The 27717-nt window shown below is 46.8% G+C and overlaps 1 protein-coding gene across 8 annotated transcripts in view; it reads left to right on the forward strand.

The window, feature by feature from the left end:
• Positions 1 to 27717, forward strand: part of HDAC4 (histone deacetylase 4) — a 255508-nt gene that overhangs the window by 163768 nt on the left and 64023 nt on the right. For 4 of the 8 annotated variants that reach the window (XM_086751531.1, XM_086751532.1, XM_086751537.1 and 1 more), the window contains 5 exons: positions 11731 to 11871; positions 15093 to 15205; positions 20203 to 20319; positions 20406 to 20604; positions 23830 to 24059. In XM_086751531.1, the coding sequence (XP_086607657.1) occupies positions 11731 to 11871; positions 15093 to 15205; positions 20203 to 20319; positions 20406 to 20604; positions 23830 to 24059 (800 nt within the window). The remainder of the gene's footprint in view (positions 1 to 11730; positions 11872 to 15092; positions 15206 to 20202; positions 20320 to 20405; positions 20605 to 23829; positions 24060 to 27717) is intronic. The other 4 variants (XM_086751533.1, XM_086751534.1, XM_086751535.1 and 1 more) reach the window with 3 other exon arrangements.

Below are 27717 nucleotides of genomic sequence, written 5' to 3' on the forward strand. Positions count from 1 at the left end.
TTGCCTTTCGTAGGGAAGGTGAGCAGAGGACCGCCCTCAAAGGAGACCTCCTTCGGCTCTAAAGCTGGTGAAGCACGAAGATGTGCTTGGGGTACACGGCTGCCTGGGAGGAGAAATACAAGCCCGGGCTGCTAGCAGCTGTTGCTGCTGTCCTCTTCTCTTTTGCTGGAGGCTTTCGGGCTCCTCTGAGAAATGGCAGCGTTTCCACGCAGGGAAGCATCCCATGTCACCGTACCTGCCGCTTCAGGCCTGTGGATAACATGATTCCAAGACATTTTTAGCTCTTTCCTGTACCTTGTGAAACCAGGTGATCTGTTTCTGGTGTGTTAGCACCCCCCCAGCGTAAACAGGCTTTGACATGCTCCAAAAACTCCCTTGCCCATCACTTCAGGGCCCCTTGCCTGTCAAATGGAGTTTGAGGCTCAGTCACCCTTCTTGCTCTCAGTGTTAGGGAGGGGATTTCTGTGGGAGGAGGAAAGAGCCCACGCGTCTCGCCCCTTCGCTGCTTCCCAGCCTGAGCTCTCAATATGACTCTGGCTGAATAAAAGCCCTGTCAGGCAGGGTGTATTAAGGATGATGAATGTATCTAATCACATTATTAAAAATGGAAGCAACCAAAATCATTGCTGTTTTAAAACAGGACCATGTTGAGCTGATTGTGTTTTGCCAGAATGCTGATCCTCGTTTCTTTTTGGGCACCAGCATTCATCTTTTGAGGACTGATCTGTGATACAAACAAGTTCACTTGCAAGGTTCGGGGAAGAATTTTTGTTGTTGTTGTTGTTTTCTTTTATTTTCCTTTCAATGCAACAGCACTTTTAACGCAAAGTCTCTGGCACAGCGGTATCCTGCAGAAACCCCATTGCCAGGAATGTTGAATTGCTTGGAGAAGCTGCTCCTGAGCAGCCTGATGTAAACAAAGGCAGGGAAGGCTGGAGCCCATCCTAAATAAAGTTCTTTTATTATGGGTGAGCTTTCCAGATTTTTGGCACCAGGCAAAACTCTGGCTTTGTGTTTGTAATTTAAAACCGCCATATCGTGTAGTCCAATTTTATTAAATTTGATTAAATATTTGCAGTTCAAAATAACAGAGTCCATCACAATACAGTTCTGATTCCAGGGCTGGAGTCCAACCAACACCATCGTTCAGGGTAGGGTGACTTAGGGGGCTGCAGGTTGCAGTCAGAACAGTTGTTTCTTCTAGGGTGCATCTTCAGAGCTGGCAGCATGTCCTGCACATCGAGGAGCTGGTCAGGAAGAGCAAATGTGTCATTGCACTGGGTTTCAAAAAACGACCTTTCTTTACTCTTATTTTAAGCATTGTGATGCGGTCATAGGTTATCCCTCTGTGCGCGCTTGGAGATAACTCTAAAACCTGAGTGTGAACGTTGCAAGAGGCACACTGACCTGGCCACACTGGCTTTGGAGGAGGAGATGTGTGCACGAGCGATGTCTTGAGTGCTTGAAAACCTTCGGCATGGGAAATGGTCAGCGCTTGCAACATGCTCCTAATGCATCCCGTCCCTGAAATCCTACCCTGCCTGATTTGTTTTACTGAATTACGTTCCAGTTTTTGGCCGCTTGGTTTCTGCATGAAATGGTTTTCCTGTCAGGCTGCTGGCTGGTGCAGTTGCTGATTGCTTGAATCCTGTCCCTAGCCTGGCCGAAGGGATGCGTTGCTCTCAGTTCCCTCCATCTAAACACTTTGAGGCTCTTCCTTTTTTCAACCGAGCTAAGAACAGTTCAGCTGGTGCTGCACGTGCTTTTGCTGTTAAATAGGATTTTTAATTCCCCCTTTTTGCAGTTTCCTTCATTATAGATATGTTTCCTTTAGTGTATGCGTTTTGTCGACAGCATTCGATTGGTTTTGCATTTCTAAGGAATATGATGTCCTCGTTTTCTCCCCAGGAGCAAGGTTGTTCGTGGCGTTCCCTGCATTTCAGAATTTGAGCAGTGAACATATTAAAACACGTGCTTAATTAGAAAGCTGACGACCACCATCACTGAGATTCATAAAAGACTGAAGGGAATTGTTTAATTTTTTCACATGCTGTTCCTCTTGCTTGTGGGTTTTTTTTTTCCTTTGGTTTTGGGTTTGTTTCCATCCTGTGCAGGGCTGGACCACGTCCTGTTGGACACTAGCTTTCCCACTCTACTCCTGCATAGATGTAGGGACTCCTCGTGTTCCCTGGGACTTGACAGCTGATCAGGATTTCTAGTGAAATCCGCAACATTTCAAGTAGTTGTTATTAAAATCAGAAGTTTTGCCAAACTCAGCACCTGCTAGACTTGCCTGGCAAACATGCATTCAGCTTCCTGGGATGCAGGAACTGGAAACGTTTCCCTGAATCTGTATTTAAACCTGACCTCAAAGCGAGAAAAAAAGCAGCTCATTTCTTTTGAAGTACTGGCAAAAGACGTTCTCCAAAGCTGCAAGTGTAAAAGCAGCTGCATCTGCAGGATCCATGCAGGTCGTGAAGCCAGCTGTGATCTCATCGTGGTTATGCTCCTGCTGTTGGATAAAGCAAACCTTTCCTGCAACAGCCGCTCTCCTTCCACCCTCCTCGTGCCCGGGCCCGGGGGACCTGTGCCTCTGCTACTGCTTAGTTCCTCTGGTCTTTCAGCCTTTCCCCTGACAGATCTCTCAGAGGTGGGGCTTTTGACAAAGCCCGATGTTCTGGAAAATGTGCTGCTGTTTCATGTTGTCCTTTTTTCGTTTCTGCTTCTCAGCCCTCCGGTGTTTGCCAAGCTGCTGTGGTTCGCTGTGCACAAAGAAGAACATCTGACCAACGGGCAGATGTTTTTGGTGTATTTTGGTGTCTTTGGCTCCATTCCTGCAGCTTTTGCAGCCATGGTTGCTGTTTTGTGAAGTGTGGCTGAGGCTCTGGGTCCTGCCTTTTCCTTTGTCTCCGTTACCACAGCTGGCTGCGCTGAGGAGGGGAAGATCAGAAGGACATTGATGGACGTGAGGATTTTAAGGAGGCGAAGGATTCCTGTGGTCCTGAATATGTTTTTGCTGCAGAGCTGTGGGATAGCATCTCAGTTTGTGAGTTTCCACTATTTGCAAAGCTAGACTGAGTAGAGTGCCAGACTGGGAGCTTACAGAGACATCTTTGGCAAGTATCTGTCCCTGAATTTCCTCCCTAGATAGCAGATGAGCGTGTGCATGTGTGCGGTATGTCCTTGCAGAGAAACAACAAGTAGAAAGTGTCAGAGACCCCTCTTTCAGCTCCTTTTCTTTTGGGAAGGGGGAAGAACAAAGTATCCTGCCCAAAAACTTCCCGTGCCAGCAATGTCACATGCATTCTGCACAAGTCGTGACAGAACAAGGAGAACTGGTTGTAGGTCAAGTAATGTGTCTTAGGGCTTGTGGGAAAGAAAAAAAAAGCTGTCCTTAACCTTTGCAGCCCACACACTTAAGAACTGGCAGGAAAGGTCAGAGGAGAAGCTTTTGACTCGGCTTTGTCAGCCGACGGCTCGTGCGCCCCTTTGCTGCAGTGACTTCTCTCAAGGAGAAAAAGGAACACAACAAAAAGGAAACCTCTCCTCATACTTTCCTGCCTGTGTCCAGCACAGAGTCTGGCATATCAGGCAGAGGGCTGCCAGACCTGGTGGTTTTCCTAAATTTCACCGCCATTTGGGAACTACTGCAGAAGGAAAGCGACAAATACATCTCTCTTGCTGATGCTCCTAGCAACCACTACAGCTTCTGGCCCACCAGCCTTCTCAAAGACATAGAAAAGGTCGATGTCGTTCTTCTGGCTGAACCAAGCATAAGCAGGTTGGGAACGGTGACTTCTAAGCCTCAGCTTGTGCTGAGAGGAGGGATGGTGAGGTGTACCTAGGCTGTAGGGTCTCGATCACTTGCTGCCCGTCCAGAGCTGGTCATGAAATAGGCAGCGTCATCCCTCCCTGCCTGCGCGGCCCTGCCAGGCAAATCAGCGCTCGTGCGCAGTGTGTGCTCACTGGCTCATCATCGGGAGCACGCGGGCTGGGACTAACCGTCTCCTGTTTTCTAATATTCTTCTTTTTCTGTGCAAAAGAGGAGCCTGTGAGAGGAAGGCATCGGCGATCCCGTGATGCTGTTTTTCTCGCAGTATTGCGGGAGCACAGAGTTGTTTGAGTAGAATTTGCTGTTAAGCAGGTAAAATTGTTCTGAACTTCTTGCATTTAAAAGAAAGAAAAGAGAAAATGAAAGACTTTGTCAATAATTAAAACACTGCGTTTGTCAAGAAAAGCATAATACCTCTCTGAGTTGGTTCTGATTGTTGGAGTGGTTTAAGTGGTTTGTTTTGTGACAAAGATTGTTTAGAGGAAAATGGAATAGGCTGAAATCCCGGGGTAGTGTGGGAGTATGATCTGGAGAAAAATCTTTGAGCTTTGTACGGCATGGAGCATCACTGAAGTTCAAGAACGTCTTTGCTTCCTGCACACGTTGTCCTTCAGGCTGACGTGGTCGGAGGTCTGGCCTTCCTGAGAAGCTTGCTGCGTTCCGGGGACCCACGCGCTGCCATGGTGTGTGCTCTGCTGGGAGGGGGCAGTGACCTGCATGAGAAATCCCTACGGCTGTAAACACCTTTTCCCGCTCTGAGGGGAGGATGTCTGTCTCCCTAATCCAAAAATAGCTTATTAAAGACAAAAATTACTTTCTTATTGTGAACAGCTCTTCAGACCAGCCAAAGTCCAGACCTAGACAAACTAAAGGGCAGTTGGAGACACAGCAAACGAATGCTTTCTTCTGACGATTGCACCAAAATGTACGCTGGGGAATTCTTCATTCCCATGTCTTTGGTGCCAGTGACTGTGAACCACACATTCCCTGGGCGCTCCTGTCTGGTGCTGAGGTTTACCCGGGGGCAAAAGGAGAGGGCTCCCCCCTTTCCTTGCTCAGGGCTCTGATAAAGTAGGTGTGCTTTTGCGTGAGAGCTTGGAGATCCATGGGGGGAAGCTGGCACTTCCCGTCAAAGCACTTCTTGGGGAGTACTCTCAGTGGTGCGTCGAAGGAGAAACCTCTTCCAGTAGAAGACCAAAGTCATCTGCTTTAGTGTCACCTTTTAGCAGGGGCTCTGGGAGGACCAGGACCTTCCCCTTAATCATTGAGTGAACCCACCCTTCTCCTTCTTGGTCCTCTCAGCTCTGTCTCTGCTCCCCACGGACTACCAGGAGCCTGTACTGTTTCACCTCCATGTGTGTGTATGTACAGGCCCAGGTTTGTTCTGGCCAGAGCTGAGACACTTGGCCTTTGGGCCATTGCATCTAGCAGAAAGGAGAATCAAGTCTGAGCTAGGAGAGCATGACGGGTACGTGCCTGTCCTCTGTGGGACAGCTTTGACCACGAGCACCACGTGAACAGCATCCAGAGCAGTAACTTAGAGTGATTTATCCAAACTGAAATGCCACAGCTGAGCTCAAAGGAAACTGTGTGTCTCTTGAGATGTGTCCTGCTGGCTTCTTAGTGCACATGTGACAGTATCAGGTGGATTTTGCTGGTTTTATGTTGCTCTGTTACAGCTTCTTGGAAAAGCATGCAGATCAGGAGGAGGCTGGAGGTAGGGTGAGTCGCTCCTTCGCATAGGAGCAGCCCAGTGTTAGGCAAGAGCAGGGGAGATGCTTGTGGCACAGGGCAAGGAGGAGGAAAAAAAGGCAAATTACATTAATCTGACAGACCAGGACATGAACTCAATCATCACGGCTGTGGCAGGAAGGTTTCTAGATACAGAACAGGTTGCAGCTCAAAAATAACTGCTTGGCTGGTCCATGAAACCACGACGAAGGGTGGAAGGGACACCACCATGCATTTTTGACCCACCTTGGACTTTTGTATATTAACAAGTCACATTTCAGTAAAATTCAGCACAGTTCTTGAGTTTAAAATGCCTGTAGGGTTCTTTGGGAGAAACTCATTTTAATGTAAGGAGATTGTCCCCAAAAGTGGTGGCCACCATGAGTCACTCGCTGGGATCTCCCTGGTTTTGTAGCTGCTCCCTGCCCTCGCGTCCGGGCATCCGGTGCTCCCACTGCTACAGGCACTGCAGCTTTTCGATTGCGGTACAGAAATTACGTGTTTATCTCTTCCCTTCTGCAGAGCTCAGTGCTGGTTTAAGGACTTCGTTGAAGAAACTCGCTGGGAGGACCTCAGTCTCTCCCTTCTATTCCTTATCCCTTTCCACGTGTCTCTTATCTTTCTTCTCAGATAATACTTTGAACTGTGCAAAGCTGCTGGCTTTATTTAGGCTTCAGAAAGGGAAAGACGGGATGCGGGGTTTCCACGTGCTTGTTTTCCTCGTCCGGTTTTGGCTGCGCGCGGCCGAAGCCTTCGTGGTGCTCCGTCACGCTGCCATGTCGCGTGGTTTTGCAGTCAGGCAAGCCAATGATAGTAAAGCTGTAAAAAGTGTGTCACCATCACGCGCTCAGCTTACTGGGTATTAAAGCCCTCTTTCTGCTGCTGAGATGCTGCCGCTACCGAACCTCAGCAGGAGAAGTGCCAAATACTGACCTTTAGTAAGTTTGCGTTTTACGGACAGTCTTCCCTAAACAGCCCTTCTACAAAGCTCCCACAGAGTGCTCGTGCCAGCACAGGGTTGGGAGAAAAGGAAGAAAACCCAGCAAATATCTTTGTGTCCCTCTCTAACCATGTAGCTGTGTTCCTGGATGTGTTACTTCAGGCAGTGCTGTCCAAAGGGGCACTATGATCATAAAAAAATAATTTGTTTCTGCAGGACAGGCTGTCTTGGTTTTTTTTTCTTGTTTTTCTTTCCAGTTTGGGAATTTTCTGCTGCCACTTTTGTGCTGTGGTGCCTGTCACCACGAGGTACATTCGTGGGACCCATTTTTTCCAGTCCCAGTGTGTGCTGATGCCTACAAGTATTGAAAATAAAGAACAGGCTGGAGAGGTGGGCTTGTGCAAACCTCATGAAGTTCACCCAGGCCGAGTGCAGGGTCCTGCACCTGGGTCATGGCAATCCCAGGCACAAATCCAGGCTGGGTAGAGAATGGATTGAGAGCAGCCCTGAGGAGAAGGACTTGGGAGTGCTGGTGGAGAAGCTCAACAAGAGCCAACAATGTGCAGTCCCAGCCCAGAAGGCCAACGGCATCCTGGGCTGCATCAAGAGGAGCGTGGGCAGCAGGTCGAGGGAGGGGATTCTGCCCCTCTGCTCTGGTGAGACCTCCCCTGCAGCACTGCATCCAGCTCTGGAGCCCCCAACATCAGAAGGACATGGACCTGTTGGAGAGGGTCCAGAGGAGGCCACGCAGATGATCTGGAGCACCTCTCATGTAAGGCCAGGCTGAGAGAGCTGGGGCTGTTCAGCCTGGAGAAGAGGAGGCTCCAGGGAGACCTGAGAGCGGCTCCCAGTGCCCAAAGGGGGCTGCAGGAAAGGTGGGGAGAGGCTCTTCAGCAGGGCCTGGTGTGACAGGATGAGAAGTAATGGCTTTGAACTGGAAGAGGGGAGATTCAGACTTGATATAAGGAAATAAAATTTTTATGCAAGGGTGGTGGAGCACTGTCCCAGGTTGCCCAGAGAGGTGGTGGGTGCCCCATCCCTGGAAGCATTCCAGGCCAGGTTGGCCGGGGCTCTGAGCAACCTGATCCGGTTGGAGATGTCCCTGCTCCTTGCAGGGGGGTTGGACTGGATGGGCTTTGAAGGTCCCTTCCAACCCAAACCATCCTGTGATTCTATGAACATCGACTCACTTGGGCTTCAGAGGGATAATGGTGAAACAATTTCCAGTCTTTTTGTTTGAACATAGATGAACTTTGCCATGTCCAGCTTTACCAGGTCTTCCTGACTAGGTAGGTCACAATCCGCTGTTTTTGGAGGGGAAAGACCACCTCATGCGCACTGAGGAGCAGTGACAAAGGCCTGGGATAGAGCTGGGTAGGGGACGAAGGAGCCGCAGAGTGGGGAGTGAACGCTCAGTTGCAGAACGTGTGGTGTCTCCTGCTTAAGCACAAGGTAATTTATCTTTATTAATATTTTGGGTTGTGCGAAAGGCCAGTTTCTGATAGCTATCTCTCTCCCTCTCCTGTGTTTACCCATGGGGTGACCTGGACGTTAGAAGAGAGGCAAGGTAATTGTGTTGGCCTTTGCCTGGCTGGTAAGGCTTAGTATGGAGCTTAAAAATAATAATAAAAGAATGACAGCCCTGCTCAGTCCCAGCTGCTGGAATTAAGCTGTACAAGGGTTTTCATGGTGCGTTGTTTGCTTTTTTCCGGAACTGTGGATGGGTAATTGGAACACGGCAAACTCTGGCCAGGACTTTGTGTTTTCCAACTTACACAGACTTAATGTCAGATTAGTTCAGCAGCTTAGGGGATGCAGTTCTAGGAAGAAAACAATGAGAATGACATAAATGTTGGAGAATTGGATTACATGGGTCCTGCTGCAATAAATGACATATAAGAGGGGTAACTTGGGTTTGAGCCTGTGAAAACTAGAGAAGCTTTTGGCTTATGTTCTGGTTATTAATTTACTCAGAGGAAAACAAAATATTCTTTGTATAAATCCTTATTATAGGCCAAATTAAGTATGTCACTGCTTAAGAAATCCCACTGGCTTTGTGGAAGCTGACTCAGACTTGGGCATGAGCTTCGTTTGTTTGCTAAACTGGAATCAAACTGATTTTTTTTATAACTTCACGGCATTAGTTTAAAAGATTTCACCTTAAGATGCAGAAGGCCAGTACATTTTGTAATTTCGTCTGCTGTTCTCCTAAGTTCACGCTCGTTAGCAGCGATGGGGAGCATGGCTTTGTCTGGGCGGGGTGACTCTTGGGAGATTTTCGGTGGAGCTGGTGTTCCTGGGAGAACGCTGAACCTGTGTTGGCTGGTGTTGACAGTTACGTGTTGCTTAAATTCCTGTTTCATACTTGCAAAGGACAGCTCTCATCAGCTTAAAAATGTTTCTAATTCTATAGTAGTTTAAAAACCATGTGACTAAGCTTAAATTATTGTTTTGAGTTTTGAAAATGCCTCTGTTGGAAGCTGCATCTTGTCTGTTAAAATCTGCAATGTGTGAGTTCTTTCAATCCAGAGTGCTCAGCGCCACCCGTGCTGAGTTTGAATTCGCCTGCGTTGGGCTGCGTAGCACCAGGTAGCTTGGGGACTGCGCTCGCCAAGGCCCTGATGGCATCTTCGGCTTGGGATTGTATCTGGGGGATAAACCCCGAAATCAGAGCGAAGGGAACAAACACAGGTCTTTAAATAGACTGCTTGGTGTTTCAGACATCAGTCCTTCAGCTGAGGAGGAATATATGGGATAGCTTTGCCTGAAAACAGGTTTATCTGACAAATAATAATTATCTGCTTTCACCATGACTTATTCTCGAGGTGTTTTCTCTTTTAAGGCTGTAATTTCCTATGTTATTCCCTTCCTGTGACATGGTGTTTTTGTTGTGCCTTTATGTATGGGATGAGTCTGGTAGTGTGGGGCACTCTGTGACCCCCAGATCCTGTGGGTCCCTGCCCATTTTTGAGATATTTTCTAACCAAGTTATTCTCTCTTTGAACGCCACACAATTATTTGTCTGTTCCCAACAGAAAACATATTTTAGATGAACACCATGCAGGCTATAAATTACGTACGATTAAAATCTGTGCCGAAGTAGTTTTTGTTGTCATGTTTTTCTTTGTCGGACGACGGATCCTTTCAGCAGCTGTGCCATCGGCTGATATTTCATTTGCTGTTGGCAGTGCGAATGTATCTAAAATGGAGGTGTCGGCATCTGGCTGTGACGCGCTCTGAATTCCTCTTTCAAGTCTTGACTGCAGCTTCAAGATACTCAGTCTGATACTCAACATTCGGAAAAAATCAAAGCTGTGAATTAAAGGATGTGGGATGAGGTAGTGAACGTTGACATGCTCAAAGACTACTTTCAAAATAATAAAGTCAGTTCTGTTTTGAAGAGAACTTTATAAAGTAACTAGTTAGAGTTTACACTTGTGTTTTAACTAGTCCGCTCTTCTAGTATTGCCCTGCAAGCAAACGCCGGATTTGCATTCCGACCCCTGCCATGTTACATGCAAATGCTCTGTAAGATGATTCCCCCTTTGTGAATGCACTTCATGCTGCGTTTTAAGCATCATCTTGAGGAGTCTGACACTTTTTTTTAGTGCTCCCTTTATCTCCTGCTGGCATTTTTCTGCCCAAAACAGTCATGAAAAGCTCTTTTTTTTTTTTTTTTTCTTTTTTTTGTCCCTTCCCAAAAGTTTCATCAAAGAACTGTTTTGATGGCTTAACTTCAAGCATTTGATCTTGAATTCATCAGCCTTCTGATTTTTGAGCCCTGCAATTAATGTTGTCAGACTTCATCTTTTATGTGACCCAGTGGTCAAAGCCAAATGTAGGGAAATGTGTCTGTGGCCAGACTTAGTTAATTCAAATCAGTTTGTAAACCCTATTTTAATTCTTCTAAAGAAATGTGGATTATTGACCTTGGAGTGCAGGGAGCCGAGTGGATCAGTAGTTAATGGTAAGAGCACAGGATTTGCCGGTTCAAAGGGATTAAGCCGCAGAGTTGATAAGAGATTGAGGAAAGGAAAAGATTGGGCTGGTTCACAAATCTCATAACTGTCAGGAGCCCTCAAGCGCCAAAGCAGATATTTCACGTGTACTCAAGAGATCAGAAAGTTTACAGAGAAAATCATCTTGCAGGAGGAATCTTGACTTAAGGCTTCATTACCTTTATAAAAACTTGATAAGCTGTGCCATGCAAACATATCCAGTGTTGCCAGCTGTCATTAACCAAGAGGCGTTCTGGGTTCCCAGGAGCTCTGCTTTGACTTTTGGGTAAATGATATCTCAAGATTTGGGTTCGGCAGAAGTTTTTAGGAGAGCCTCTCAAAGGTACAATGTACACAAAGCAAGTCAGATTCTGGTCTCGGGAAATAAATGTGCGCCTACCCTTGGCAGCCCTGAATTTTCCAAATATTTGATGTGTTTTTAGATACAGTTTAACTTTGTGGCTGGGATGATGTGAGCAAGTTGCTCCCCAAATAAACAAAACTTCTCCTCCCTGGCGTTGGCTTTGGCCACACTCTCATGCCCTTTTTCTTGAGTTGACACTGGCTCCAGTTGACACAAACTCATCTGACTTCAAGGTGAGTTGCTTCAGGGACGTGAGCTAGCAGGAAAACATTCACCTGTTTTGGTTGTGGGGTTTGATTTTTGTATTTTCTTTCCCCCTCGCTGGCGTAGCTCCCGAAGCCGGCTCACCCTGTGATCGGATGACTCCCAAGGGCATGGAGCTGCCCATTTCAGCAATGCATTGCAGATAGTGTCTCAGCCCCATGGTGATGCTCCACACTGACCAAACAGCAGCATCTCAGTTGTCTCTCCAATTCCTGTGTTGATTTTTTAGATCCCGAGAGTTAGGTTTGGAAGCAAGGTGGGTGAAGGTGGGAAAGCGAGGGCTGTGAATGGTGCTCCTGCACTAGTCTGCGTGAGCTCACAGCAGATTGTCAGTCTGTGTCTTCACTTGAGAGAAGACTTTATGGTTATTGTTTTTCAATTAAAATGCTGTTGACTTTCGTTGCCGGTGAACTCAAATATAAGATAGACTGGGACCTGTTCATTATGTTAAGAAGTCTTTATTCCAAATATATGCTGTCAAGTGACTAATTTTATTTAGGCTTTTGCAAATGCTGAACTACAGCTCAGCCTTCGCCTTGAGTAAAAAACTACTGCCGTAATCTTAACCAGCACACTGTTTGCTTTTCCTTTTTCTGCCCAGCATCTGAACCCAATCTGAAGTTACGATCCAGGCTAAAGCAAAAAGTTGCTGAAAGACGGAGCAGCCCCCTCTTGCGCAGAAAAGATGGTCCAGTGGTTACCGCTCTGAAGAAGCGCCCGCTGGACGTCACAGGTACGTCGGGTAAGCGACAGATCCGCACCGGCAGCCGCACACTCAATGAGACGTCCCTTACCAAACTCAATTCCTGTGCCCAGTTAATTGCACACTCTTGCATCTCTCGCGTGCGTCTCCACACTGGCAAAACCAGGATAGAGTTGGTGAGTTCAGCAGTGGGTGGTGCAGGTGGGCGTCAGCAGCATTGCTCCGTTGGGTGCCTGTGTGTGAGACAGCCATACCAACCCAGTGAGGGTTTTTTGTAGTTTGTTTTACATCACCAGAGTGCTCTTTTTCCCCCAAGGCATTTCTGAGATCTTCAGCAACAGGTTGCTGAGAAATAAAATACCTCGGAGGTGATCCTGTTAATATCCACAGCGAGGCCATAATTCATGGCTGTCGCCCTCCACCAGTAAATGCTTTGCAGCCTCTGTTTGTTTTGGGCTTTGGGCAGCCTGCCATCCGTCCTTGTTGAGTAGTTACGCCAAAGTTTTGAAACGTGCAAGGGCATTTTTTTCTATACATAGCAGATATTTTTGACTACTTATTTGACAGTTTGTGTTGAAAAATAGTATTCTTCTGGGACTGAAGTTTGTAAGGAGCGGTCAGAGTTAAGCAGATCGTATAGATTACCATAAAGTTAATTCTTAGCACCATCTAGGGATGCCTCTGTGGAAGTACCACTGTGCGACTGCTTTTCCAGGCTTGTCTCCCTTGAAGGCATGCTGTCATCATTCAAATGGACTCAACGCGAGCTCTCTTCAGAGACGCGGTGGTTTCGGGAGAGCCTGGGGTAGCAGTGCGCCGCTCGGTCAGAGCCCCTCTGTTTGCAGAGGGCAGGGATGGTTTCAACAGCTTCAGCACAGGTTGTATCAGATTCGAACACGGCATTTGCTTCCCTCATATATTGCTGTGTGACACGTGACTGAGGGTAAACGAGGCTCTGCTGCCTGCCATTTGGTCCTAGTAATGCCTTCAGAAGTGGCAGTGGGAGCTCTTGCTTCTCACTGAGCATGGACCTGGTTCAAGAAGCCAGTCTGAAGCCTGGCTAGGAAAAAATACCTCAACAGAGACAGCAGGACCTCTTCTGGGCTCGTGCTTATAGCTGGCTCTTGGTGCACAGGTGGCAACGAAGAGAGTTAGAATCATGGAATCCCAGGATGGTTTGAGTGGGAAGGGACCTTTCCAGGCCACCCAGTCCAACTCCCCTGCCAGGAGCAGGGACATCTCCAACCAGATCAGGTTGCTCAGAGCCCCGGCCAACCTGGCCTGGAATGTTTCCAGGGATGGGATGGTTGCCTCGCTGGGCAACCCGGGACAGTGTTCCACCACCCTCAGTGTAAAAAATTTCTATGTTTGTTGGAGTTGTTACAGTAAGAGGGGACTTCTGAATGGAAAATAACTTCTTTTAAAAGAAGTGCAACTTCAGGGAATAGAAATGACGTTTGATCCCTGTCTTCATAGAGTGACAATGTGAATGTGCCAGGTACCTTTCCAATGTCTAGGTAGTACGCACGAGATCTAATATGTTGAGCTCATGATGTGGTCCCAGAAAAAGCACATATCTTCTGTGCAATCAGAATATATTTTTCAAAATGCCTAGACTCTCTGAAGTTGCTTTCCATAGAGAAATTCGACACTAGGTGCTCGGTTGGGCTTTATTCAGTGCTGAGCTGTCTTGATAGCAGAGACCTTCCCAAATGCACGGGCAACAAAAAGCAGCAATTTTTTTTTTTAAAAAAAGAAATAATCTCATTTCTACTTTGTTGGAGGTACTCGCAAAGCTCAAAATAGAAAACAGTATGTGCAGAATAATTCCGCAAAAGAAATAACTTTTTAAAAATCCCCCAAATCGTAACAATTGGTTTTTATTTCTACTGGGGCATCCTAGAGCAATTATGAGACTGCTGCAGGCTGAACCATTGCAGCTGCTGGGAGATTCTTCTAGTGTTGGGCAAATCCTGTGCTTGGGGAGGAGGAAAGATCGGAAAAAAAGTTTTAATGTTATTTCCCTTCCAAAATAAAAGGAGAAACGGTGGAAGCTGAGCCATACACCAGGTGAGGGATCTTCTGAGGGAAGTTTTCTGGCTGTTGCAATTTCATGCGCAGTTTGTTTGTTATTATTTCTGTATCATTAGTGGGGAGGCTTTGATTTGAGGCTGGTCATCTCCGTGGTTCTGCTTAGTGAGTTCACAGGGACCGTGTTGACAAAATATACGAAGCTGAGAGGGTTTTCTGAGTGTTCAGGTGATAACAGAATCATTTGGGTGACTAACTCTGCCTTGGGTCTTTCCAGTGAGAAAGTGTTTTGCTCCATAAGTGGGGAAGACTTACCAAAAAAAAAAAAAAAAAAAAGGCAGTTATTTGAAGCAAATTTACTGTTTTGAACCCTGTAGAATTTTGCCTGATTTTGATAAAATGCACTCAGCCATGACCATAGCCGGTTGTTCATCCAGTCCCACATCACTCAGGCAGCTTTTAAATCTCTTAAAATGGTTGAATTTGCCATCCTGGCGAAACGGCATCCTTGTGAGTCAGTCCTCGGGTGGTTTTGGGGAGCTCAGTGCCATGGGAGCTGTTGCGCTGTGTGAAGGGCAGCCCAAGGCAGGTCGTGATTCTCCAAGGACCTGGCACGATGCGGGTGCATCCCAGGTGACGGGGACATCCCGCGTGCCTGCGCTGGAACTCCTCGGTGCTTCTTTATAAAAGCAGAGGTCGACTCTGCATGCACGGTCACCGTGAGGGCTCAGTGCTGGCACCGTAGTTCCAGCAAATCCCGGTGCACCAGAAGCCTACGTGGGAAAATGTCAACGCTGAGCTGGTTCCCTGGTCGTTCTGGTGTGAAGTCTGGTGCAATACGTGGCGAGAGGCTGTTGTTAGGGTTATAGGCTAAAGGAGGTGAGAGGAGCACTTCTAGAAAAACGAGGCAGGACAATCCAGTGTCCTCCAGTTTGGCCTCTTCGAGCCTTCCATGTCTTCTCTTATCTTCCAATCATATTTACAGTTATTAATACACTGTAGGAGGAATCCTCATGAGGAGAAGACATAAATATGGTAAGTAGGTCCTTGGACAGGCCGTTTGAAAGTGTTTGTCAGTGTTTTAAGAGCCCTGGGAAGATTTAGTTGGGGGGGAGATGGGGAGGAGGAGGATTGCTTTCCTCCAAAAGCAAACTCGAGGGCTTGTTATCTGTGTAAATACCATCGCCAGAGATTGTAACGCTAAAAGTTGGTTTTGGACGTGTTTTTAGACTCTGCATGCAACAGTGCTCCTGGATCTGGGCCCAGCTCTCCAAACAACAGCTCCAATAACATCAGCGCCGAGAACGGAATTGCCGGATCAGTCACGAGTATTCAAGCAGAGGTACAGAGCCCTTCCTCCCTCAGATTTTTAACACTTGGGTTTCTAATCAGTTTTTGCAGAGTTTTGGGAATTCGAGTGTACAAACTGGTGCGTACCATGCAAAAAAAAAACCAAAAACCAGGATCATGACTTGGAGTGGGCTTTGGGAATTACCTCTCAGTCTGGGCTGACGGGATGCATTATCTGTTTATTAAATCTAGTTTGAGCCAGCTCGCAAGCTGCTTGTGGTAACTTGTAGTGGTTTTGTTGTGAGGAGAGACTAAAAATAGAGTGATTTAGCAAGTGAAGAGTGTTTCCTGGTCAAATGAAAGTATTTGAAAATTGAGGGACTGTTCTTGTAGATAGGGTGAATTTATTGCGTGCGGGAGGTTAGTCTGCATATGGCCAAACCAGAACTGGATTGAAAGGAAAGGATTTAACCTTTTCCTCCCCACTTAGGGCTTTCACAGCTTGGTGCCTGGTGCCATGTGCTAGTTCATAATCCCCTCAGCTTTCACCATCACTTGAGGCATCTGCTACATATTCTAAGAGAAAGGTGTTGGGCTGGGTAAACTGGAGTTGAATTCACTACCGTGATTTCTGTGTTCGGGGTTACTGAAAGCTGCAGTTCTCCAAAGGCGGATACCAGGGTGTGGGCCACATTAACTCCCTCCCATCATAAGCCTTAGGTGTAGAAAACCAGCGTGGTTGTGTCGTGTCACCGATGTGTTTCTTTTGTGCAGCTAACCGTCAGCTGTTCTCCCCATGTATGTAGTGTTTGTCTGAACATCAGGATTGTAAAAACAGACTTGGGTTTGTTGTCCCCAGATTGTCACTGGGAGTTGAAAAGAACTTCTTTTAGTATAAATGTAAGCCCTCCCCTTCCTGCTTTCTGGTTTTGTACAGATCATAGACTCATAGAATCTTAAGGTTGGAAGAGACCTCCAAGATCATCAAGTCCAACCATCAACCCAACACCACCATGCCTACTAAACCATGTCCTGCCGTGCCACGTCTACACGTTCTTTGAACACGTCCAGGGGTGGTGACTCCACCACTGCCCTGGGCAGCCTGTTCCAGTGCCTGGTCACTCTTCCAGTAAAGAAGTGCTTCCTAATACCCAACCTAAACCTCCCCTGCTGCAACTTGAGGCCATTTCCTCTTGTCCTTGGAAATTATTTGGGAGAAGAGACCAACACTCGCCTCCCTACACCCTCCATTCAGGCAGCTGTAGAGAGCAGTGAGATCTCCCCTCAGCCTCCTCTTTTCCAGACTGAACAACCCCAGTTCCCTCAGCTGCTCCTCGTAAGACTTGTGCTCCAGACCCCTCACCAGCCTTGTTGCCATTCTCTGGACACACTCCAGGAACTCAACGTCCTTGTTCTGAGGGGCCCAAAACTGCACACAGCATTCGAGGTGCAGCCTCACCAGTGCCAAGTCCCGGGGCACGATCAGTGCCCTGCTCCTGCTGGCCATGCTGTTCCTGATACCAGCCAGGATGCTGTTGGCCTTCTCTCACTTTATTTTCATTTCTAATGTAGTGTAACGGCATTTAATACAGGCAGTAAGCCTTCTACTCCCTCCTCTCCTCTGCCGAATTATCCAACGCCTATCTCCATCCACTCTAGTCTGCTGCAGGCCTTAGAAGGTTTGGACAATTATTGTAAAGGTTGGGATGGTGTAAGGTGGCCTCTTCACTTGGCTCTGGGAGCAGAAGCTGCTCTAAAGAGAGATGACTTTTGGGACACACGCCGACCGTTCAGTAGTTCGGAGCGGAGCTGGCGATCCTACGTGCAGGGCTATTTACCGGGTTGGCAGAACTGAGGGCCAGCTGAGCTGGGGCACATCTGGGGTGTTTTTCCGTTAGCCCCCGGCAGACCAACGCTTAGTTACTGCTTTTTGCTGACAGGGAGCTGTCAGTCCTGTCCGTACTTAGCAAGCCACAAATTCCCCGGTGCTGCGGATGGAAAGCTAGCGGATTCGGCAATTTCTGGTGGTACAAACAAAGCAGGCAGCTTACCGCAAGTCGGTGTTAGCTTGTGCAGGTGAATGTGAGGCTGTGGTATTCTCCTTAACCATTTTATTTTTCAGCCCAATAATATGAGCTAATCATCTGACTAGGCTGCCAATACCTAATAAAACAGACACAGGCTGTAAGAAAAACTCTGAATTTTCATCAACTGCTTCTAATGCAGCAAGTTTGTAACTTAGGCTGAGGCATGAGTGATGCAGACGATTTGGAAAAAAAAATCCCTGTACTGCCGAAGCCTTTCCTGGGAGTCGTCTTTGCCTCTTTGGCACGTGCACCACGGCGGGTAATTCACAGCGATGCTGCTGTACGTGGGGAAAGGAGCGTGTTCAACTGGAGTTTTAACAAGAGCTGTGTTTGATGCACCATCTCCAACCAACCCATGCCTAAAGGAGGAAGGAACTCTAGTTTTCATTTCCCTGAAAATAATGTCTAGGGGTTTTTTTTCCACCCTTTTATAATTTTTGGAAAATATAGCAGAGAAATGATTGTACGGTCCCAGTGTTAGAGCTGCCCAGGACTGTGTCAAGTCTGTTGGATCATTGCCATCACAGAAGAGATGACACATAAATCACTGCGATGGCAAACGGAGCGTCGATAAGCTGTCGCGCAGACTGTTCTCCCCTGGTGTTTCAGACGTACTTGTGTGGCTCGGCTAAACGTCCTAGTCTTCTGCGTTTGTTTTTTGGGAAAAATAACTCTGCACTTTGTTCCAGCGTTTCATGTGTGGTACTAGCTGCTCCGTTTGCCTGTATAGGTTCATTTGGGAAAAAATAACTGGGAAAGGTAGGGGTTTGGCTTCTTTAAAATCTTCTTCTTCAGCTAGTGGTATTACGTGGTAGTCCACGTGTTGGAAATTTCTTTAATGCCAGTTGACTAGGCTTTCTCATGTTCCCACTTTTAAATTTTTCAAGATTTTTAAGAATTCCTGAAAAAAGAATGTTACCAAGTTACCTTCCTGTTTTATTTTAAATGAGAAAGAATATCTCTTCGCTTCTTAGTTTGCTAGGTCACCTCTTGAAGCTTTTCTGCTCTGTTGGAAGACGGTATCCAAGTTCAGTATTCTGGTTTCAGTTCTTGCCTTCAGTGTGGAAAGGCTACAGCTCTCTGCCTCCTTTTAGAATAGACAATGTCAATTTTTAAATACTGTTTTTAAATCTAAAGATTTTTCCATCTCTGGAAGAATGGTACAAGTTGGTACAAGACTATAAACAGTTCTTGTCTACAGCTGGCAGTTGTACATGCTGAAATCGTTCTCTTCTGTGCAATTCAGACCCGTTTGTGTCCAACCCAGAGCTGGGATCTGTGCGTTCGGAGTGATCGTAATGCTGCTAAATGGCGTCTGCTGGGACCGGCAAGCTGCTGTGCTTTTCCCTTCGTTGTTTTTCAAACAAATCCCCAGGAGATGGTTTGAGGCACAACTGCAGAGTATTGATTGTTCAAAGAGAAAATGGATGTTGTTTTATTTCAGTTATGGTATCGGTGAAATATTTCATTACTCCGCTGACAATAACTACCTTACTATGTGTGGTGTGCTAACATTATGTAATTTAAACCAAAGCGAAATTGCCAGTAGTGCTCAAAATTACTTGGAAGAAGTGGTGTGTGGGTATGCAGCATCACGTGCCCGTACCAGGTACCGCTCGACAGCAAAACGTTCCCTGCAAATTTCCTCCTTTGGGGCAGCAATTGTGAGCTGAGATCTTAAAACCAGATTTGCTGTTGTAACGGGAGAACCGATCTGTAATACACTTTCAATAAGCTTGAATGACATTCATGAAAGCAGAGGAAGGCAAGAAGGAAATAAGAAAAAAATCACTTTGCAGGTGAAATTTTGCACAGGGTCTCATGAGAGCTAGGTGACTTTGCTGAGCATCAGGAGTTTAGGCAAAGTTGGACCCTGGGAGAACGTCTGACAAGGTAGTGGCACATCGGAGAGTCCGTTTGAAAAGACAGCCCGGTGTCTGATAACAGGGACGGGCAGATCTGGGGACGGCTCTGCTCCGCCTGTCCCTCTTGCATGAGCAAGTAGGACATAGCATCCTGTGTTCCGTAGTGTAATATTAAGTTAACCATAATCCCTTTTTTTCCACAATAGCACCCGAGTTAAACAGTAAAAATTCTACAGGAAGTATTTTTTAAATCTAAACTCTATTTTATTTAAGTTGGAAAATCACCTGTGGAGAATTCAGGGTGATCGGAACACTTGTTTCCTAACAGGAAAATCAGGCAGTTTGAAACAATGTAGTTTTTATAATAGCCTTTCTAGCAAGTAATTCAAATCAATCTTGTTTTGAAATTAAGGGTATTTTTACTTAAGTATTCCTGCTTTAAATGGCCATAAGATAATTCAGTAAATCTCACATTTCACCCTTAAAATCAGGCAATAGCTACGTAAATGCAACCTTAAGGGTTTTCTGTGAAATTTTGAAGTGTGATTTAAGCTAAAGCATGCTAGTAAATAGCATAAATTGTCTGTGATTTGCTAACGAGAACAACAGCCATTGTAATGCTTTTTTTTTATGATAATCTGTTTTAGCGTTACAAGGGCAGATACTTGAGAAGGACAAGTAAGCTGTTAAATCTTCTTTGCAAAAGCTTTTTGCGGTGGCACGGGATGAAGACTGAGCAGAAGCAGAGCAGCGAGGAGGAAGGATGGGTGATCTTTAGTCTCCAGGAAAGAGCAAATAAACTGGAAGAGGTCTCTCTGTAGGGCAGCGGTGGCGGTGGCCATGGCAGAGTGAGGTCATCCCTGTGTGGGTTATCCTGGTCTTGTTGCCCCCGCGCAGCCACGGCAGCGGTGCTCGGGGTGTAAACCTAGTCGGTGCCTATTTAGGCTGGGTCTGAAGCACAGCTTAGCTCCCCTGTTCAGCGTTTCCAGTGTCAGCTCCGTGCATTTCTGATGTGTCCTCATAGTGAGTGTACTGTCTGCGTGGTCCCGTCTGTGGGTGCTCTCTCACCAGGACGATGTTCTTGATTTTGTTTGCAGACCAGCCTGGCTCACCGACTTGTGAATCGTGAAGGCTCGGTAACACAGCTTCCGCTCTACACATCTCCTTCTTTGCCCAACATCACGCTAGGACTGCCTGCGACTGGTCCTTCCAGCGTAAGTGATGGGGTATGCAGCCTGCAAAATGCTGCTTGCACCGCTTCATCCCGTAACACGCTCTGCCCTCAATTGTGCGTTCGCAGGGAGGATCAGCGCAGCAGGACGCGGAGAGACTTACTATCCCAGCTTTACAGCAGCGGATCTCTCTATTTCCTGGTACTCACCTCACTCCCTACTTAAGCACTACAACGTTGGAAAGAGATGGGGGAACGGCACATAACCCTCTTCTGCAACACATGGTCTTACTGGAACAGCCGGCTGCACAAACCCCCTTAGTCACAGGTGAGCGCAAATGTGCAAAACTCAGCCTCGGCTGGGGAAAGAGAGCCAGCGACATCCGTTGGGTTTTTTGTAAAATCCAGCCCTTGTACAAAAGAGATACTGTATCGTGTCTGTGCTCTGTAATTTAACCTTTAGAATACATTCATTTGTACGTTGGTTGGTTGCAAAATGAGAGGTTGCCCACCTCATCCAGAGGTAGGGGGAAGCTGCCTTATCATGTTGGTGAAACGGAATTAAAGAGTGTTTGCTTCCGTAAGGAAAGCGTAAGTTTGTACGTAAAAAATGTAAAACTACATCATTAGTTCTAACCACTTTAGATTAAAGTGGCACAGAAAACCTTGTGTCTTATGATTACCCTTCCTCTTTGTCGCTGATGGTTTCTATTCTGTTTCTGTTCTAAAGGCACGCATTTACAAAATCATGGATTAAAATACTTGCTTTTCATCGTTATTATAAATGGCAAAAACATGGCAAAATCAGCTGCATTCGAACAGATTGTATTTGTTTGTGTATGTTACCTTTTCCGTATGCTAATTGCTTTGAATCACTCCCTATGTCATGTTTTCAGAACTAAGTACCTGTGGGAAGGTGTGTTTCTATAAATAGGGCTGATTCAATGCACTAATCCCTAGTAGGATGCGGTTCTGTTTTGCAGGATGTAGGGTCAGAACAAAGGGTGTTCTGCGTAAGTTACAGACGTGGTGATGTGTGTTTCTGCCATTCCATTTCAATGGGAACTCCTGAGAGATGTCGCTTGCTGAAGCACTGCAGCACTGCTCACTGGTTTGGCTTGTGCCTGGTTTTACATTCACATCCCAGGAACGTACGTGGGCTTGTGATAAGTTGTAAGCGTGTACGTGTGGGGAAGCTGAGGCACTGAAGCGTTGTTTGGCCAGCGCTCTCAGAGCCCTGAGATGGTGTGTGCAGACTCCTTGAACCTTCACATCGTTTTCTGTCACCTACTCCTGCCGTGCTTGCTGTGGCGTGACGAGATTACTCAGTCGTGCGTGGCTCTTCACCAGTTGCCCTTTGCCCAAGGCCTGCTGATGAAGAGCCGTCGGAGAAGACTCCCCCTCATACCCTGTTACCAAAACGTTCTTCTCCGTTCTTGCTGGCGTTCGCTTTAAAGCACATGTCAGGAGAAGTGCTGTTCTGTTTCCTAGCCAACCTCTCTCAAAGCTTCCCTCGGTTTACAGTGTGCTGCTTTTTCTTCCAAGTGTGTTCTTTCTAGTCCACCTGCTACGTGCGGTGTTTTCAGAGTGAGTACAACATGTTATAAACTAACACTTAGGAGAAATATGCACAACACACAAGCAGCAAGAAGAAACACATGTTCCAGATGCAGCAACTGAAAGAGAGCAAGCTAACACATGGTCTCGAAAGTCCTAAGTGGACTGGCTGCCAAGCTACAGTTAGTGCTTCGGACTTCTTTGGAAGCAAAGTGGTGTGTGTTCGTATTCCACCGACAGCCTTCGGCTCTGGAAGTAGTTTCCTAACGACTACAAAATGATCCAGCATGATGACGTGCACTTTCTGGCCAGGAAGGTAGACATGGAGGTTTTGGGAAACTAGAGCAGAGTTCCGTACATCTGCTGCTCTTCTTGTGCCAGGTTACTCTGGGTAGTATCCTTCACATTGACATGTATGTTCTGAGTAGGAACAAGACATCTCCCTGGAGAGCCTTCACAGGGGGACTTCGGCCATTCACTTGGAGGAAAGTACTCTTTCAAGATGTCCTATGCAAACCTATCTCTTTTTAAGAAGGTGTCCTATTTCTTTTTAAGAAATAAGATATTATTTTCCGAAAAATAAAGGGTGGGAGAAACTCAGAAAATCTTTCCCGAGGAGAGAGGCTTTTAAATGAGTCAGATTCTTCCACGTATGGCAGTTCTGTGAGTCAGTGGGAAAAAGAGGTAATGTACTGGGACAGAAATGTCAAGGTGTTTCTAAACCGCTGTATTCGGCTGGCTGCGGGCTTCTGGGCAGCTTCTCTCTCTTCTCAACCAAAGACTGAAGAAAGAGAAGAGACAACTTCTCTGACATTTGAACTGGGCAGCATTTCTGAATGTTACTGACCACTTGTGCAGTCTTTATTTTATTTTATACAATGAGGTGAAGCAAAAGAGTACTTTTTTCCTAAAAGTGTGTGCAGCCTCACCTACATTAGGGTGACACCAGTGATGCCTTTCTATCCCAAGGTGTAACGAGCAAAAGTAAAGGCTTATCCTCAGCTGCTCCACCCTTGGGTTTGGCTTTGTGTTGGGCATGCCTTCACATCCCAGCTTTCTCAGAAGTATGTGAAGCTCTGGTTTTGGAGGGCAGAGCAAGAGCTGGCTTACCCTAAGAAAAGCTAAAAAGACAAGACACTTCCTAAAGACATGCCCTTACTGCAGCTCAGGTCGGTGTTTCACATGGTAGTCAGAGGAGACACCTAACTTGCCAAGGGCGTGTGAGTAACGCAAGTTATCCCCAAATAACCTTATGTTTTCATTAAGTTACTAGCACAGGACAGTGATGGAAACAATTCTAGCTATTTGGCATCTTGGCCTCGTTACTTACCTTCTAGAAAGAAGGTAATGAAGCCTTGATGGCTCCATGTTCCTGAAATGCTTCAAGGGAGTGCCTTTTTCCAACACAAACCTGGTCAGGGTTCATCACATGGAAGGTTTCATCCCTCGCCATTTCTGCGGGGTGGGGTATGGCCCAGCCAAGGGCAGACATACTTCCCTGTGTGGTCTAGAGTGGGAAACAGCTTCATCAGCATCCATCGTCCTTCAGCATATCCAGTGATATAATTGCTGGATGATGAAGAGTGGCAGATTGAGCTGGTGCATTCCTAGAAATGGACTTGGGACTGCCTTTACCAAGGCAAGCCATACAACTTTTAACTTCTCCAGACTGCCACTGTGATCCTAATTCAGGTCACCCACTGAGCGATGGAAGGGTCTGGAAGGTATTGCTGATTTTAAGAAATGAAACGTTTCCCTAGGATCTCTGAGTAAACAAGCAGAGAAATCAAAAGAAAGCAAAGTATTACTCTATCCAATGGTGATTAGTTGTTATCTGTTCTCTTTTAAGGATGCTTCAGCTGTAAGTGGTGAGGTGGCTGGTTTTAACATTATGTGTCATTGTCACCATCAGCGTTACTCAACAGCCGTTTTCTCCCTTCCTTTCTTCTTCCTTTTTTTTTCTTCTCTGCTGTTTTTTCCTCCATATTATCTTCAGACTGGTATCTTTCAGGACTGCCCCTCCATGCACAGTCTCTGGTTGGTGGAGAACGGGTCTCCCCTTCAATACACAAACTCCGGCAGCATCGCCCGCTGGGGCGCACGCAGTCTGCTCCACTTCCCCAGAACGCCCAGGCCCTCCAGCAGTTAGTGATCCAGCAGCAGCACCAGCAGTTCTTGGAGAAACACAAACAGCAATTCCAGCAACAGCAACTGCACATCAGCAAGGTAGGCATGGCCCTTTTCAAGTCTTTCTTCCACGTACAGCATCAATACCAACGTTAACTGACACTATTTCAGTTTCTTATGTGGTACTGTATGTAACAGCTTTAAACGAGAAGGAGGTGGATTCAGACTCGATATAAGGAAGAAATTTTTTACGCAGAGGGTGGTGGAGCACTGGCCTAGGTTGCCCAGAGAGGTGGTGGATGCCCCATTCCCTGGAAACATTCCAGGCCAGGTTGGCCGGGGCTCTGAGCAACCTGATCTGGTTGGAGATGTCCCTGCTCCTTGCAGGGGGTTGGACTGGGTGGCCTTGAGAGCTCCCTTGCCACCCAAACCATTCTATGATTCTGTGTGGTCTCTACCTCTATAACCAACTGGCCTTCATCCTTGAACCTCTTTTTCATGATGTTGAGAAATACATTGGCAAGGATGTGGACATCCATCACCAAGGTGAGGATCAATACTTCTGTTGCAGACAGTGGAAAGGCACTATGGTTCAAACCTCTGACTTTCCAGTAGTACTTTTTAAATTTGTCGTTGCTGCCATTCATCCACATCCACATCCGTCTTTGGTCAGTTTTGTAGCAGAAAACGTAAAGTACTGTCAAGGAATATAGGGAAGATACCTACCGTGTATATATTCAGTCTGAAAGAGAGAAGGAGCAGTAATATGGATGTGAGGGGAAAAAAAAAAAGTGAAGGATTTCAGATATGACAGCACCAGAAAATAATTGACAGTGACGATATTCAGGTTTACTGAAGCATTTTTCACTGGAATTACCTTTGGAAAGAGAAAAGCTGTTGCCGTCTCCAGTCCGGGTTCTCTTAACTACGGCCCTGTGTAAAGTGTTCGCATGTTCTCTCCGTTTCTTCTCCAGACAATGAGGACAATACTGCTGTGCCTCCTGCAGAGGTTGTTTTGAAAGTTGATTAGAAGTGGTTCAAAGATTGCTTTGAAGAAAGTGAGCACTGTGTTTAGTATCTCACTTTCTGTAAATCACTTGAAGAACATCAGGTGAACATTGCAGAGCACATCAGTGCACAGATTTTGCAATTGCTTTGTAGCCAGAGTCATGTCTGGGCATCCCAGTATTACACTGAAGCTGAAACAAAGCTGATTTAAGGTGATTGCATTGAGCGTGCGTTGAAAAAAGACAAAATCTATCCTGATGTTTTAGCCCATGGGAAGGTAAAACTCACCTGTTATGTGCAAGAGGTCTGATCACGAGCGGTATGGGTGGAGCTGTGATGTTTTGCCCCAGCTGAGATTTTCTCCCGGGATTTCAGAAGGCACTGTCTGTTGCTGGGCATGCAATACAAAAAGGTTCCTGGGGAAGGGGGACACAGAGTGTACTCAATGTGCTATTTTTCTGACTCCGATTTGTACTGTTTTGAGGCTTTCTAAAGTCTTTTCTCAAGGAGTTCCAGTGGTGGACAGAAGGACAAGTTCGCTAGCAGGCGGGCCTTTCAGATTGCTCCAGTTTAGTTTATGGTGGAGGTTTCTCCAAGTATTTTCACTATTCCAGTCCTATGAGAAAACACAACTACTGAGAGCTGGATTGGAAAAAAAAAAAAAAAAACAAAAAAAACCACAAACGACCCAAAAAACCCCACCACACAACCCCCCAAAACTTTGTTTATAGACTCGCGCTAAGGCAGGATGGTTACACAAGTGCTGACGTCAATCATGTACTTCTGGAGAGCTGCCACCGCGCCACGCCGGTGCCAGCCCTGGACCTCGTTCAGCCCCGCACCCCAGGCCGGTGAGGAGCTGCTGCTGCCCTAGAAATTTCCCTTACCCCGCTCCAAACGCGCTTTGTGACCAGGACTGTCAGGCGCGGGGCTCTAGGTAGGCTTTCTTTGTTCAGAAATAAACGTCAGCTTGACGGTTTGTTTGTTTGAGGTTTTTAAGGCTTTTCCGTTGCCAGCGCTTGTTAGCGTCCAAAGATTTCGCCGTGACGTACCCGCTGAACTCATTCAGACTTTTCGCTCAGACCTCCCAGGAGCTGGCGAGCGTGTGCGGCCGGAGCCGGGCGAGTCCTCCCACCGCGCTCTGAATTTCCACTTTGTTAGAGCTGCAATCCATCGCGCCCATAGCAGGGGCAAGCGATGGGGGAGAGTAATTAAACTGATTGCACAGGGGCGATTTCCCTGCATTTGATTTATATAAGTAACGAGTTAAAACGGTTTCGATACAGCACTGTATGCGTGTGGCAAATTTATCCTGTGGGATAGCATCCAAGTGCTGACATGGAAGAAGACTTTTTCCCAGATGCACGGATATTTTAAGACCCTCGTGTGTAGGAGAGTAAGAGCACAACTAAAAATAATGTAATAGATGGCTGCCTTTTAATTGTTAGCAGAACTGACAGCACTGTCTGCTAAGATTGTGTTGGATTTCCTGTGAATGATACGAGGCTGTTTTCAGTTACTGGTGATTTTTCTGAACTTTAAGATTTTGACCTTAAACTTTCCCTGTTAGGTGTCTACATGAGATGAAATGTTTGAGAAGGTTGCAGCCAAAACGACTCTTGCTGTTTCCAAGAAGGCAGTTAGGGAAAGATACATTGGTTTGCTTCTGATTAAAAATAATAAGAATAATCATCTAAGGAATAATTTTTTTTTATGATGAGAGTGGTGGCACACTGGCCCAGGTTGCCCAGAGACCTGGTGGATGCTACATACCTGGAAACATTCCAGGCCAGGTTGGTCGGGGCTCTGGGCAACCTGATCTGGTTGGAGATGTCCCTGCTGCTTGCAGGGGGGCTGGACTGGATGGGCTTGAACGGTCCCTTCCCACCCAAACCATCCTGGGATTCTGTGATCTAGGGGATTTGGCTGTGAAGCCTTGGTGCTGGAGGCTTTGGAGCAGTAACTTGGACAGACGAGGACGGGGCTGGGTGGGGAAGGAGAGTGCAGAAGGATGGGTTGTGTGGGATGAGTCCGAAGGAGGAACAGGGCTCCTTGGGATGACAGAAGGGGAGTGTGCACCCTGGGATGTGGTCTCATTCAGCATGGGCTCTGAGGTGAATGAAGAGAGGATTATTGGAGCTGCCAAGGTGAGCTCTCAAGCAAGGACGTGGGAGTGGTTAAGTTTCCCTTGCAAGTCCCGCTCACTTTTTCCGCATCTTTTTGATGCTGTTTTTCACCAGCAAGTGGTACCACTTTTGGCAGACCCTGAACTTAGTACAGAGCAAGGCTGTCTCCGGTTGCGTGCTGCCTCGTTTGCTGTGGAAGTCAGAGGGAGCATAAGGAGTGGGAGAAGGAAGGAAGGGGCCCTGGGGCTAAGGCGGCTTGAGGCTGTCGCAGGGAGTTGGTTTCCTCCCCTCTGCCGCAGTAGCTGTGTCCTGCTGAGTGGATCTGGCACGCTCATCTTCTCCGTGCCTCTTGCAGGACGGGGAGACGGGGCTGCTAGCTGCAGAGGTGTGCTTGCACATCTAAAACATGTAATCTTAAAATCAACTGTATCGTATCGAAATCCCCATCCAGTGCATGGTTTGGCCGTAATCTCTGCCTTGGCTTCTGCATTTGATGGTACGGAACATCATCAGACATTTGCAAGCGCTCCTGCACTCTAGTGATGGTCATGCCATAAAACCATGTGGAGAAGTCAACAGCTCTTTCTTCAGAACCGGGTTTTGAGACATTAAATAAGGTTCTG

Source organism: Chlamydotis macqueenii, chromosome 6 (assembly GCF_036417535.1).
Source record: "Chlamydotis macqueenii isolate bChlMac1 chromosome 6, bChlMac1.mat, whole genome shotgun sequence".
NCBI lineage: Eukaryota > Metazoa > Chordata > Aves > Otidiformes > Otididae > Chlamydotis > Chlamydotis macqueenii.